The sequence below is a fragment of the Pongo pygmaeus genome, chromosome 10 (assembly GCF_028885625.2).
Source record: "Pongo pygmaeus isolate AG05252 chromosome 10, NHGRI_mPonPyg2-v2.0_pri, whole genome shotgun sequence".
NCBI lineage: Eukaryota > Metazoa > Chordata > Mammalia > Primates > Hominidae > Pongo > Pongo pygmaeus.
In genome coordinates this window covers 22,407,273-22,422,471 of record NC_072383.2, presented here as the reverse complement: position 1 = coordinate 22,422,471, position 15,199 = coordinate 22,407,273, and the positions used below count along the sequence as shown (strand labels likewise).

The 15,199-nt window shown below is 35.2% G+C and overlaps 2 protein-coding genes across 3 annotated transcripts in view; one reads left to right on the top strand and one right to left on the bottom strand.

The window, feature by feature from the left end:
* The window catches only part of SLCO1A2 (solute carrier organic anion transporter family member 1A2), a 150,809-nt gene that overhangs the window by 10,443 nt on the left and 125,167 nt on the right, over positions 1–15,199 (top strand). The window lies entirely within an intron of this gene.
* On the bottom strand, positions 8,814–13,907 carry IAPP (islet amyloid polypeptide). The gene is made up of 2 exons (XM_054442086.1): positions 13,828–13,907; positions 8,814–8,991 (listed from the first exon to the last, which is right to left on the bottom strand). Exons 1-2 carry the CDS (start codon positions 13,905–13,907, stop codon positions 8,814–8,816), a joined length of 258 nt encoding a protein of 85 aa, XP_054298061.1.

Sequence of the window (15,199 nt, the reverse complement as noted above, 5' to 3'; positions counted from 1 at the left end):
AATGTCAGGCTGCAAGTTTTCCAAACTTTTATGCTCTGTCACCTCTTGAATGCTTTGCTGCTTAGAAATTTTTTCCACCAGATACCCTAAATCATCTCTCTCAAGTTCAAAATTCTCTAGGGCAGGGGCAAAAAGCCAGCAGTCTCTTTGCTAAAGCGTAGCAAGAGTCACCTTTGCTCTAGTTTCCAAGAAGTTCCTCATCTCCATCTAAGACCGCCTCAGCCTGGACTTCATTGTCCATATCACTATCAGTGTTTTGATCAAAGCCATTCAACAAGTCTCTAGGAAGTTCCAAACTTTCCAACATTTTCCTGTCTCCAAAGCCCTGCAAGTCTCTAGGAAGTTCCAAACATTCTCACATTTTCCTGTCTTCTCTTCCACCCTCCAAACTATTCCAACCTCTGCTTGTTATCCAGTTCCAAAGTTGCTTCCACATTTTTAGGTATCTTTACAGCAGCGCCCCGCTAATCCCGGTACCAATTTACTGCTTTAGTCCATTTTCATACTGCTGTGAAGAAATACCTGAGACTGGGTAATTTATAAAGAAAAGAGATTTAATGGACTCACAGTTCCACATGGCTGGGGAGGCCACACAATCATGGCAGAAGGTGAAGGAGAAGCAAACACACGTCTTACATGGCAAAAGGCAAGAGAGAAGTGCAGGGTAATTGCCCTTTATAAAACCATCAGATCTTGTGAGACTTATTCACTATCATGAGAACAGTATGGGAATAACCCACCTCCATGATTCAATTACCTCCCACCTGGCCCCTCCCGCAATATGTGGGGATTATGGGAGCTACAATTCAAGATGAGATTTTGGTGGGGACACAGCCCTACCATATCACTAGGGATTGTTACATGCTAAAGGCTTTTTATACATTATTTCATCCTCATATCTTTGCAAGTCAGATATTGTTTTTTTAAATATATAAATAAGAAAACTGAAGCAAAAATAAGCCAAGAAATGTATTCAGAGTTTTAAAAAAGAGTATCCTAACAAAGGTCTGCCTGATTCCAAAAATCCTGTCTTTCTCATTGCACCAATGACCCTACTATAGTATCTTTCAGTGTCCTATTGACTTTTTGCTCTTCAGCATCACAGCAGGACATTCTTTACATTTTAAATTTTACTTCAATATGAAAGTTGAAAAAACTTAGACAATATCTTTTGGCATAGCCAGATAATAATCATAAACTTAAAATCAAATAAAGCTCTGAAAACTGAGTTTGAATATCTGGGTACCCCAAGGGCTTGGTTCTGGTTCATATCCTCTTTCATTTTCCAGTGGCTTTTCTGCAGGAGGGGTTCTGGAAAAATATGGTTTCTAAGCACCTCGTAAGGATCAAATATGTTTTCAGAAGGCTGATGAAGCTTCAGAAAAACAAATCTGTTTCTGTTGTCTTGCTCCTTTCCCTGTCTTGTCATGCCAGCCTCCTCTACTCATCCTCCAGGTTAACATATTAGGATTTCAAAACCAGAGTGGAATAGATGCTTTAAATCCTTATCACACCCAGCTGTTTGAAGAAAAGTGATTGCAAATGTATATGAGTCTCAAAGCCCAACCAGATACATTGTACGGTAATAGGACTCCTTCATGCCCTTCTCTTTTGCTCTTTTTCCATTTTGCTTTCCTTACAGTTTACCCCTACCAGTCCTCTACTAATGTTCTTGCTTAAGGTGCCTATCCTGTTCTGTTAGGGCTTTGCTCTTAACCAGCTGTTATCTAACTTCAACTGTTAGTTGATGTTGATGAGAGTTTTTATTTCAAGAAGGATTTGTCTTTTAATGAGAGATTCTTCAACTAAAAAGCACTTATTATGCACAAGAATGAATTTCAAATTATAGAAGGTTATGGAATAAATTCTGGACAGAGTTTCTGCTCAAGATCTCTTGCTTGATCAGGTTGTTTGTATTTACCAAAGTGCAGGCATGGAGTCAATACAAAGAAGTGAGTGATCAGAAACCAGAACAGAGTTTTATAACAGTTACAGCTGTATGTGGGACCAGTCTCCTAGCTTTCATGTAAACTTATACTAAATTTTCAGCATTTCAATTCCAGAGGTTTCATATTTATATATTTATATGATAATCAGGGCATTATGTCCATGAAGGTAAAAAAGAGTTTTTGAAAAAAATCTGGCCGGGCGTGGTGGCTCATGCCTATAATCCCAGCACTTTGGGAGGCTGAGACGGACGGATCACGAGGTCAGGAGATTGAGACCATCCTGGCTAACACAGTGAAACCCCGTCTCTACTAAAAGTACAAAAAATTAGCCAGGCATGGTGGCGGGTGCCTGTAGTCACAGCTACTTGGGAGGCTGAGGCAGGAGAATGGCGTGAACCTGGGAGGCGGAGCTTGAAGTGAGCCGAGATCACGCCACGGCACTCCAGCCTGGGCGACACAGCGAGACTCCATCTCAAAAACACACACACACAAAAACAACAACAACAACAACAAAACTAAGTGGACACTTTTTTTGATATATTTAATTTTTCTTTTTATAATGCCTATCCATGATTTCAATTTTTAAAGTGTTTATTAATGCAGTTTGTTATCTATGTGGTAAGATTTCTAACTACTTAAATTATATCTTTTTAGAATTTTAGAATTTCTTCTTGTTCTACTAATCTCCTTACAACCCTGATAAACTTACCAGATATGCTGTTTCTGTATTGTCTGCGATATCCTTTTAAGGGTTTGTGTGCCACTTCTTACTGATGATAACCTTTGTTCTAAATACCATAAGGAATGTTCCCACAGAGAAGTGGTGGATTTTCAGAGCCAGTATCTTTATGGTTCTTTAAACATTTTGTAATTCTAGATGTGATTGTGCAGTACAAGTTTCTTTGTGTTATTTTGTTATTGGAGCAGGGAAGGTATCTACTTGTGCAAATCTCATTTAGGATTTGGGTAGATTAATTTCATTATTCTATTTCCCTTTTTGTTCATCTTTGAAGCTTTCTCTGCATTGTTTTGTACCCGGTTTTGTGACTGACTTTTTTTTCTTCTCTGTCTCTTTTAAAATTCTTAATAAAATGAATTTAAAAAGTACCCACTGTAATACCATACTGTTCTTTGGTTTGTGTAGTTATCATTGTTAAATCAGTTATCACTGATTGGACATTAATGATATACCAGATACTTTGCATATTTTATTTCTAATCTTCAAGAAAACTATACAAGATAGATATTACTATCCCTGTTTTACAAAGGGAGTATAAGATGCCACACTCTATCAACTTAATCACACTGTATTAAATTATAAATTTATATTAAAATAATTTGTTTGTTTTTTCATTATTCCTAGAGTAAATGTATTCAACCAATATGTATTGCACATCTGTTATAGGCACATAATGGGCTTAAATGTTGTGGGGATTATAGAGATGACTCATACATCCTTCACCTAGTTAGTTTACAGGCTGGATGGGGAAATAACACTTGTGCATACATAACCAAAAAATAAGGTAGAACCTGTGAACTTCTTCTAGGTGGTCTCAAAATTCCAACCACTAATATCATATCAAATATAAAAATAAGCTCACTAAACATGTTCAGTGACTGAGGGAATGTCTATGTAAATTCAGAACCTGTATTTACATAGACTCTTATCTGTGTAAGACTCTTATCTATGTATGACGGAAAGAATCATGGTAGGCCCCATGGACAGTGTGGTCTTTGAGCAGAACCAGGGTACAGTGTAGATCCCAGAGGTGAGGAAAGGATATTTCAAGGCAGCAAGTTGTATAAGCAAGAACGTGGAGGCAGGTGAGTGTGGGATATGGGATGGTTAATGCACAAGGGAAGCAGTAATGAGGCAGATGAAAATATAGACCAAAATTCCATAGGGAGGACGTTGAGGGACCAGCTATAGGATGTGGGTCTATTTAGTTGGCAAAGGTTTTATTGAACCATAAAAGAAAATTTTCTTAGTTGTATACAGAACAAAGAAAATAGGACAATCCCATTTGGATTTTGTAAGAAGAAAAAGATGTACTACCAGCAATCTTTCAGTGTTGAAAATATTTAATAAGTGTATTGAATTTTTTTTAACTTTCTTCCAGTTAAAACCTTAAAAAACAAAATAAAACAAAGCAAAAGTATCTCATAATGGGTAGGGTAAAGATTGTTATTCTCAATATCAGACAAGGTGAATAACTATTTTAGTCCCATTCTTCTTTTGCCTGACCTGTGTGTCCAGTTTCAAGACAAACCGATTTGGCATGGTCTGACATTTAATAAAACATAGTGCAAAGTGGGAGTAAAAGAAAAATATTTTTATTTGGACATGATGTAGAGAAATTGTCTGGACTTCAGAGTCAATATAGCTGAGTTTCAATCCTGAATCCATCCTAACTGTGTGATCTTAGATAAGTCAGCTCATTTTCTAACTTTTTTAGTTTCTTTTTTTCTTTCTTTCTTTTTTTTTTTTTTTGAGACAGAGTTTCTTCTGTCACCCAGGCTGGAGTGTAGTGGCATGATCTTGGCTCACTGCAACCTCTGCCTCCCGGGTTCAAGCGACTCTCCCGTCTCAGCCCCCCAAGTATCTGGGATTAGAGGCTTCTGCCATCATGCCCGGCTAATTTTTGTATTTTTGTAGAGACGAGGTTTCACTATGTTGTCCAGGCTTGTCTTGAACTCCTGACCTCGTGATCCGCCCACCTCGGCCTCCCAAAGTGCTGGGATTACAGGTGTGAACCATCGCACCAGCCATTTTCTTTCTTAAAAATTTATTATCATTTCTTTATTTCAATAGCTTTTGGGGTACAAGTGGTTTTTGTTACACCGATGAATTATATAGTGGTGAATTCTAACATTTTAGTGTACCTGTCACCCAAGAAGCGTACATTATATCTGATTGATTTATTCCTGGCCCCCTCTCACCCTCCCCCTTCTGAATCTCTAAAGTCCATTATATCACTCTGTGTGCCTTTGCATAACTCATAGCTTAGCTCCCCCTTGTAAGTGAGAACATACAGTTTTTGGTTTTTCACTCCTGTGCTACTTCACTTAGAATAATGGTCTCCAGCTCCATCCAAGTTGCTGCAAAAGACATTATTTCATTCCTTCTAATGGCTGAGTAGTATCCCATAGTGGGTACATACCATATTTTCTTTATCCACTCATTAGTTGATGGGCACTTAGGTTGGCTTCACACCTTTGCAACTGTGAATTGTACTGCTATAAACATATGTGTGCAAGTGTGTTTTTCATATAATGACTTCTCTTCCTTTGGTTAGATACTCAATACTGGGATTACTGTATCAAATTATAGATGTACTTTTAGCTCTTTAAGGAATCTCCATATTCTTTTCCATAGAGGTTGTACTAATTTACATTCTCACTAGCATTGTGTAAGCATTCCTTTTTCCCCACATTTACACCAATATCTATTGTTTTTCTACTTTTTTCTTTTTTTTCTTTTTGAGACGGAGTCTCGCACTGTAGCCAGGCTGGAGTGCAGTGGCGTGATCTTGGCTCACTGCAACCTCTGCCTCCCGGGTTCAAGCGATTCTCTTGCCTCAGCCTCCCAAGTAGCTGGGACTACAGGCACACGCCACCATGCCCGGCTAATTTTTTGTATTTTAGTAGAGATGGGATTTCACTATGTTGGTCAGAATGGTCTCCATCTCCTGACCTCATGATCTGCCTGCCTCAGCCTCCCAAAGTGCCGGGATTACAGCTGTGAGCCACCACGCCTGGCCTGTTTTTTGACTTTTTAGTAATGGACATTCTTGCAGGAGTAAGGTAGTATCTCATTGTGGTTTTGATTTGCATTTCCCTGATGATTAGCGATGTTGAGTATTTTTTTCATGTTTGTTGGCCATTTGTATATCTTTTTTTAAGTAAATGTCTATTCATGTCCTTTGCCCACTTTTCAATGGGATTATTTATTTTTTTCTTGGTGATTTGTTCGAGTTCCTTTTAGATTCTGGATACTAGTTCTTTATCGGATGTGTAGTTTGCAAATATTTTCTCTGATTCTGTGGGTTGTCTGTTTACTCTGTTTATTATTTCTCCTGCTGTGCAGAAGCTTTTTAGTTTAATTACATCTCATTTATTTATTTTTGTTTTTGTTGCACTTATTTTTGGGATCATATACCAGTTAAACTCTGTCATTTTGTCTCTTAGTGTACATACTTAAGCCCACTCACCCAACTTCTGAGATCTTATCTGGAAGCTGCTGATCATCAGTTTCAGGTGTTTTCTACCTATTGGGAGTCTACCTTTCCCTGGTACTGGCTATGACCAGTTATTATTTTAGAGAGACAATTTAACAAGCACTTGACCATCAGCTGATAGTTGCCTGATAATTCTTGGTTGGGTGCTGGGGGAGTGGGGGCATGGGGGTGTGGGTTGGGTTGGGGAGGCCCTCTCTTCCCTGCTCATGGTTGCCTAGCTACCCATTCTAGCACTTGGAAGCCTAACTCACTCAGGTTACTCAAGGGTACCTATGATTTCATGTACCTAGACAGAATGAGAAAGGTTAAGATAAAAGTAGTCACCAAAATTTTACTGTTGGTACCTCCAATTACAATAATTTAGTTATTCTCATTATTTTTTTTCACAAAGTAGTTGTGAGAAACCAGAGAATACACTCAGTAAGCTCCCTGGCAGTAAGGTATTCTCAATCTTTACGTATTTGATTCCTTACTGAGCTGCAAATACCAACTTAACTAAGGAAATAATGCTGAATTTGTTTAAATGTTTCACTTTCATAAGAAATTGAATGAATAAACTTCAGAATAAAATCTACGATTAATATCTACTGTATCCATATAATAATCTTTGTGCTATAGAGTCACTCTATGTTTTAATCCCTAGCACCAGAGGTTGTTGGGTTACTATTCATAATTCTTCTTATTTAATTCCTGGGAATTGTATGCTACCATAGGCAATGTCCTTGAACAACATATGCCCTCATTAAAATTTTGTTAACACTAGAAAAACAGATGGGGGAGTTGAAATAAATTATAATGTTAAATAACAAATTAATATATGTAATATTTATAAGCCTAAATATAATGTTGATATTATAAATTGACATATTATAAATTACATATTTCGTTATATATATTTATATCATATATAGGTGTGATACGCAATAAAACTGCAGACTATTGTGGGAAATTTTTCAAATAACTTTGAGAGATTATAATTTAATTTTACCTTATTCAATTTGAAATGTTGGGTTTGAGTCCACTTTGAAAGAAGGACCAACAATTGAGCATCACAAATATAAATTTATATATTCACCTATTTATTTCAATAGGTAATTCATGACATAAAATTTCTTATAAATATATTTCCCTGCCTCTATACCCTCACTACCACTAGCACTTACCGCCACCAACAAAAGCCTCTACAATTTGGTAACCTAAGGCACACTTAATAAAGGGAAATTTTAATGTAGAAGTGTAAGTCAATGAGTCAAATTTCCATTTAGATTGAAATGCTTATTTTTTCTATTTTTTTAAAAGTAAAAGTTGAGTGTCTTTAGAAATGGCATAACGCAGCATGATGGCAGTTTATCTGAATTAATGCTAGTTCCAAAGCTACCTAACTCAAAGTCAGGGAAAGGCAGATATTCTATAAGAATCTGACTCAAAGCAAAGCATTTCATCTCCTGTCCAACATTGCACCTGCTATCAAAAAAAGTGTATCATACACATAACCTCTGCCAGAAATGTCCAATTTGTTAAACAAAGGAAATAATTCTTATACAGCAAAGAGTTTCCAGAAGTCTGTGGTCTTTTAATTGAAGACACGATTAATAGAACACAAGTTGTTTTGCAATACCCTGCGTAAGAATATGACTGAGGTTTGCTGAAAGCCACTTAAACAGAACAAAGGGCACATACATTTAATAGAAGCTCACTGCTGCTAACACACAATGAAACCCTCACGGACAGAAAGCGGTTTTATACTTTTAAACAGCCTCTTAGTACCAGCAAGCACAACAAACAATAGACTTTAAAAAATATTTTGACTGAGTCAGAAGCAGGATTTTATTTCTTTGTTTTTAAAACAGCATCCTATCATTTCAGAAATCTACTGCAAAAAGGAATTGCTTAACAGGGGTACTGACAATTTCTAGTTTGCTTATCAGGGGTACTTACAATTACTAATTTTCTTTCTTTTTTTTGAGATGGAGTCTCGCTTTGCCACCCAGGCTGGAGTGCAGTGGCGCAATCTTGGCTCACTGCAACCTCCGCCTCCTGGGTTCAAGCAATTCTCCTGCCTCAGCCTCCTGAGTAGCTGGGATTACAGGCGTGTGACGCCACGCCCAGCTAATTTTTGTATTTTTAGTAGAGACAGGTTTCACCATGTTGGTCAGGCTGGTCTCAAACTCCTGACCTTGTGATCTGCCCGCCTCGGCCTCCCAAAGTGCTGGGATTACAGGCGTGAGCCACCGCACCCGGTCCAGTTACTGATTTTCTAATGTCGAGAATAATAATTTTATTATTAGCTGTTTACAATTTACTGAGATTCAAACTACCATTTTCTCCTTTGTTCTTAAACCTGTGCCACTGAGACATAGGTCCCAAAATGACTTTTTTATGTTTTAAAATAAAAATCTATAGCAAAAACATTTCATTTTAAAAGACACTGTCTTTTTATTATGGGACCTTAGTTAGTACTACATATAAAACAATCTTTTGAGAAGGTATATGTCCTAGCAACAAACATCGGATACACAGACCATATGTTGACACTGGAGATGAAAAGGGCACTGTTAAATTATACAGGAAATCACTAGAACATAAAACAATAACTATAGAGTTACATTGTCCTCTAAAGGGGGAACTAATTCAGCGGCTCTCTCTTTAAAACCTCTACTGCATTCCTCTTGCCATATGTATTGGATCCCACGTTGGTAGATGAGAGAATGGCGCCAAAGTTGTTGCTGGAACGAACTAAAAAATTTGCCAGGCGCTGCGTTGCACACGTGGCAGTGTTGCATTTCCGCTTTTCCACCTGATGACTGGTAACATGGAACAAATGTGAAAAGTTAGAGCCTTGGAATTTTAGCTGGATCCAGCCATGTGACATCAACTATCTTGTATTGATGAAAACTAAAGAAACAATTTTCACATAAGTAACTCAGTGTTTGGCTTTGCAAACACCTAGATGACTGAGATTTTTTTTTTTCACACCTTGAAATGACAACTTAAAATCATATAACATCTTTCATTACAGTCAATGTTGCATTTCTCAGTTAAAAGTCTTCCTTTGGAAATTCAGAATACATTACATATAATCAAAATAACAGTGTCTTTGTCTTACATTTTAAAAAATCTTGAAGAATTTATTTTTTAATATATAAAAAGAATTTAGAATGTAAAATTTATATGTAATCTGAAATATGAAGAAATTTAAAAATAATTATTTCTACATCTTTCCAATAAGAATAAAGCAGCATTACTTAGTCTTTAAGTTCCTTGAGATAATTGAATCAGGAGTGTTATGCAAGAAATGTCATAAGGGAATTCTGCAATATGCAACACATGGATTAACCTTGAGGACATTAGGTTGAGTGAAAGAAGCTAGTCATAGAAAGATAAATACCACTTGGTTCCATGTATATGAAGTATTTAAAATAGTTAAATTCATGAATTAAAGAGTGGAATGGTGGTTATCAGGGGCAAGGGAGAGGGGGAAATAGGGAGTTACTAACCATTGGGCATAAAGCTTCAGTCAAGCAAGATGACTAAGCTCTAGAGATCTGCTGCCCAACATTTTGCACATAATCCAGAACAATGTATTGCATGCTTAAAAATTTGTTAAAAGGGTAGATATCATGCTTTGTTCTTACCACAATAAACTGAAATATAATAAAATAAAAAAGAATGTCATAAAAAGTATGTCAAAAAAAGAGAATATCATAAAGTCTCAAAAAGAATCAAATCTCTCACCTGTTCAAGTACTCTATTGCAATGTGAGAGTTGAATTACTTTTAGCATAAATACATTTTCCTGCTTGGATCTTATGCTTTCAAGAATTTTAATGATAAGACTAGGTTAAATGTTAAAACCAAAAGATTTTTATGTCAACGGCATTAATATTCATCACATTTTTTTCTAGCCACCTGGAAGAAATGCATAATAATACTTATAAACTCAGAAATCATAACCACACATTAAATAATTCATTTAATTTTAACTTATGTTTTTATTGAAAACATTTATTTGTATACCAACTCCATTTTTTTGACAGCCTTTTGTTTCAATGTGCTTTCAAAACGATATCGGAAATGGATGCAGAATAATAACATTGCTTCCTCTTTGCTGATTATCATGAAAGTTACAGAAATGTCTTAGTTTTCAGCTCCATAGAAATCAAAATATTGGTGAAACTTAAGGTGAATGGAAAATGAAATAGTTATAGGGCTAAAAACTCAATGTCCAGGAGCCAGTGGATATGCATAATCTGGGACTCAAATGCAATGGATTTATCTCATTGTGTTTACCTTGTGTGGGGAGTAGTTCATTATCTCTATCTGTAAGTAGAGATAGCCTAAGAGTAAATATTTAATAATCTCATGTGAAACTGTTTGTTTTTTAAATTTTACTCCCATATTTCTTCCTAAGTACGGAAAACTTCTTACAGCATTAGGTGAACTGGATACTTCTTGAATGTAAGTGTATGCTGACAAATTTTTGAACAAATTATCTGGGCAAAGGAAACCACTTTGGGATCTAATTATTTAATCTATATCAATCTCATTCACACTATCTGTTCAATTATTTATTTTTGAAGGTACCGTAAATATGACCAATGTACATTTCAAAAGAGTGATTTAGTGCTTTAAGGATTGAACCAGTAATTTCATACATTTACATTGAATTCTAAAATACTAACTCTTCTTGAAAAACAGTAAAAATTGGAATTTGGTACAAACATCTCAAAAAAAGTAATAAAGGAAAATTATGGGTCAAATTGAGAAGGTTCAAAGGTAATATCTGTTCCAAGATATGTTTAGCATATGACTGAAGCAGAGTGTGAAATACTTTATATGCTAAATTCTGAGTGGTATTTTGATAATTGGTTAGAAGGTCAATAATATAATTTAAAATTGTTCTAAATAAAATGTTACCTTATTTGAGTTAGCTAGATGGGCCATCATTCCACTTACAAGAAATAGTAAAAGCATTTATGTTTTTATCATATTTGTGAAATTGCTTTTCTAAAAAATACTTTTCATCTAAATATACTATTCAGCATATATAAGATTCTATTGAAAGCAAACTTTAGGATGGAAAAAGATGTCTGGAATGGTTAATAAAAGGCATTACCTCCCTGGTTTCAGGCATTTTTTTCTCATTGACTACCTGGACAGGTAACATACGAGCTAGTAACAAACATTAAAGCTGTTGACCACTTACAGGCACATACACACATGGAAATTCTTGACTTTAAGAGAGTTTAAACAGAGATGACAATAAGCCAAAGTATAACTCTTAAATTGCCTCTCTTTTAAATTGTCTCTCCAGAGTTTTCAAAATGGCTTTAAAGTGAGTCCCTGCTCTCAGCTCTTAACATTCATCTGTGGAAGTATGTGAGCTCCTGCAGGGAGATCCTAGTGATTACATCTTGGCATCTATGTAATTATATTTTTAACTATCCTTTGATTACCTGCCAGGCAGATATTTACAAGGGAGTGTAAAAAAGTTGGTGGGAAAGTATGTGATCCTTTTACCCTATTTCATACATTTACAAATTGAAAAAATCTCAAATGAGATGATTAAATTTTGTGAGGATAATGACATTGAATAATGTTAGTTTTATTTTTAAAAAAGAGTTTCAAATTTGACACATTTTCCACATAGATTTTCCTAGCTTTCTGTGAGATATGTAGAATAGTACATGATTTAACATCTCTGTTAAATAGCATGATAAATCATACTCCTTTTAACAAATTTACAAACATACTCATTTCAGGCAACACATTAAAAGGCAATTTGAAGAATGTTTTACAAGATTTCTAATAATTCAAAGTTAAAGATTGTGAGACTAACATCAAAATAATTGTATAATAAGTAATATTATATTACATATTACTCTACTTCTAAGTGAAGTTTCTCTCATAATAAACAAACATCTATAAAAACATAATGGGCTAGGTTCAGTAGCTTGCTCTTATAATCCCAGAACTTTGGAAGACTGAGGCAGGAGGAAGGCTTGAGCCCAGGAGTTTGACACCAGCCTGGGCAACATAGGGAGACCCTTTCCCTATGAAATAAAGATAAAACAATTAGCTGGGTATGGTGGCAGGTGCCTGTGGTCCCAGTTACTTGGGAGGCTGAGGTGGGAGGATCACCTGAGCCCAGAAGGTCAAGGCTACAGTGAGCCATGATTGTCCCACTGTGCTCCAGCAGCCTAGGTGACAGAGAGAGAGAGAGAGAGAGAGAGGGAGAGAGAGAGAGAGACCCTGTCTCAAAATAAAATAAAAAAAGAGAGGGTAAAAGTGCTTAGTAAATTTCTATATCTATTGAAAGAAAGTATCAGATATAAACAGATATGCTAGGAAATACTACTGATTTTCCTGTCATCGTTCAGTTATTCTGCTTATCAGAAATTTCATGTCATTTTAAAAGTTATTTTTATCCAAGAAAAAGCAAATAGAAAATTACAGTCAGTTCTGAGAAGAACACCCTGTAAACTAAATAAGCCTTGAAATGACAAAAAGCATCTGATAATGATTCTTGCTATTTATTATACGGAGGTGCTGTAGAAATCTTTGCATATTGCTATGGGCTTCCAAGAAAAACTACCTCGAAGGAAAACAAAGACAAGATGACAATCATTCCAATGAGAAGAGTTACAATATGACAATGCACACTCTTTACAAAGGTAAACTTAATTCTCTTTGGTGTTAAAGAGTGTGTAAGTTCAGTCCCATAAGACTATATGGAGCAAAACTGATTTAGGCACAAACAAATCCTCACTATGTTATTTATGACTTATGCACATATTTGAACTTAATAACCCTTTAAATAAATGGAGAATTACAGTTTTAAAGTTTCGGTTTGAAAATTGTAACTACTCTTAAGAGTTTTACGTGACATAGTTTTTAGATGTCCTTAATTACCATTTAAATGACGTGAAACCTTTCATAAAAGCCTTCCCAGGAAATCCTGACATACATGCTACCTATTGAAAGTAATTTTAAAAAGTATTAAGTTTATAGCAGCTTAGAAATAATATGAAGAATAACTTTTTATAAATCTATTTCACTCACAAAATAGCTAGCTAACAATACAGAATAAATTCCCGAACAGCAAATGGCTTTTTAACTAGTTCTTTTAGGTTTCATTTCTTAAAAACATTAATTTGCTCCTGATTATTTCTATACATTTTCATTTCCACAAGATGTAAAAGTTTTTAACATTTCCAAAGACATTTGAGGAAAACAAAAATCTAAGTAATATATACACAAAGAATCCACTTGGTATAAAAATGTATGCTTTAGTTAAGTTTCTTTGGTTTGTTTCGCTATCAGGTTAATATAGGAGAAATTACTACTTTTTGATTTTTTTCCTGCTTCATGTTCTGGCTTTGCCCCTCTAAGTTCCAAGAGTATATTTCTTGACAAAACTGGAGTTATCCATTCTTGTCTGTCAGAAGTTCCATCAAAGGTATTTATTTGCCACTGGTGTTATTCTTTAAAGAACACAGAATTCAAGGAACAATGGAATAGCTGAAGGTACTGTTCTTAAGCATGATATGGTCAGAAATCTAAGGCTGTTAGTTATTTGACAGTATTTAATTCTAATTTTTCCACACTTTACAAAAGAAACAGGATTTTAAAGTTACCAACCTTTCAATGGGTGTAGCTTTCAGATGGTTTAATGCAACAGAGAGCACGATGAGAAATACTTGCAGCTTCAGGATGCACATTGCTTCTCAAATTTTCTGCAAAGAATAATCCAGCACTGAAATCAAGAGATTTCTTACAGTTCTAATTGATGTAATTTTAAATTAGAGCCTAGTTTTTAAAAGACACATCTTTTCAAAACGAAATTTACAAGGATCAAAATTTTTGTTGATATAGTCCCTTAATACTGTCCACTTTTCAAGTAATTTCGAGATTTTTACTTTCCCAATTTCCTTCTCTAAGCAATCTGAACATTTATATTGTAATACATTTTCCCTTTAGCCTTTCTTTGAAATAAACCATGAGTTTAACACCAAGTGTGCATTTCTCTAAATAAATAAAACTTTCCCAGAAATAGGAAATTCTTTACCTTTTAATGTTTCAATGTCAGGAATATCAGCAAATGCCTCTGATAGAAAGAAAGCTTCAAGAAAAGAGTCCAAGCTTGCATCCACTGGAATATTTACCCCCTCATTTGCTAACTAGTAATCCAGCTCTTATATACCCCTCACACCTTTCTCAGCTCTGACATCAGGCAGCTCAGAGAGCCTCTGTCATTAATTTCCATCCCTACACATAGAAAGTACCTCACAGGCAGCAGAAGCAGATGGGTCATTATTACATTAACTCATCAGTAAATATTAACGTAGCAAATACATAGTGTCCTTGTGCAGTTAATGGTGTGTCATACACAGCAGAAATTTGAATTTGCCATCTTTGTAAGACATGAGTGAATTTCCAAGAATTAAGTGTATGTTATGGTAAGGAACTGATAGAAAGGGGTAAGGATAACAACAAATGTGCATATATGCAAACAGAGAAATCACAGACTTTTGGTATATCTAAACCCAAGTGACCTCAATGGCTGAATCCCATAAAGCTTCAGGAATAAATGGAGATATAAGGGGAAGGTGTATAAAAAGGGCATAAAAGAGAAATCAAAAGTCATTTACAATGAGGTGAGGGGAGATTTAAAAGCATAAGAGTAATGGAAGCCCTACTCTGTGGTAGGGATTATTCTAGGTAACAGAGATATGACAGGGAACAAAACAAAATTAGAATGAACAACTGCTACATAACCAAATGAATAAAAAAATTCATTTTTCAGCACTTAGATAGAGATCCATAGGTATATATAGTCAAGTAGTTTTTGGATGACTTTTTCCATTCATTCTTACACAGAAATTTTACAATTATTTTGTAATATCCTTGAGTAGCTCTTTCACCTTAAGCAAGTCGCTTATATTCTTTGAATATTACAAAATAATTGTAAAATTATTTATTATATTATTATTATTATTATTTGAATATTACA

Coding starts and splice junctions, on each gene's coding strand:
- IAPP (XM_054442086.1), bottom strand. CDS start 13,907: ATGTGCATCCTGAAGCTGCAAGTATTTCTCATCGTGCTCTCTGTTGCA. Junction 8,992..13,827: donor AAAGCTACACCCATTGAAAG/GTTGGTAACTTT, acceptor CCATGTTACCAG/TCATCAGGTGGAAAAGCGGA.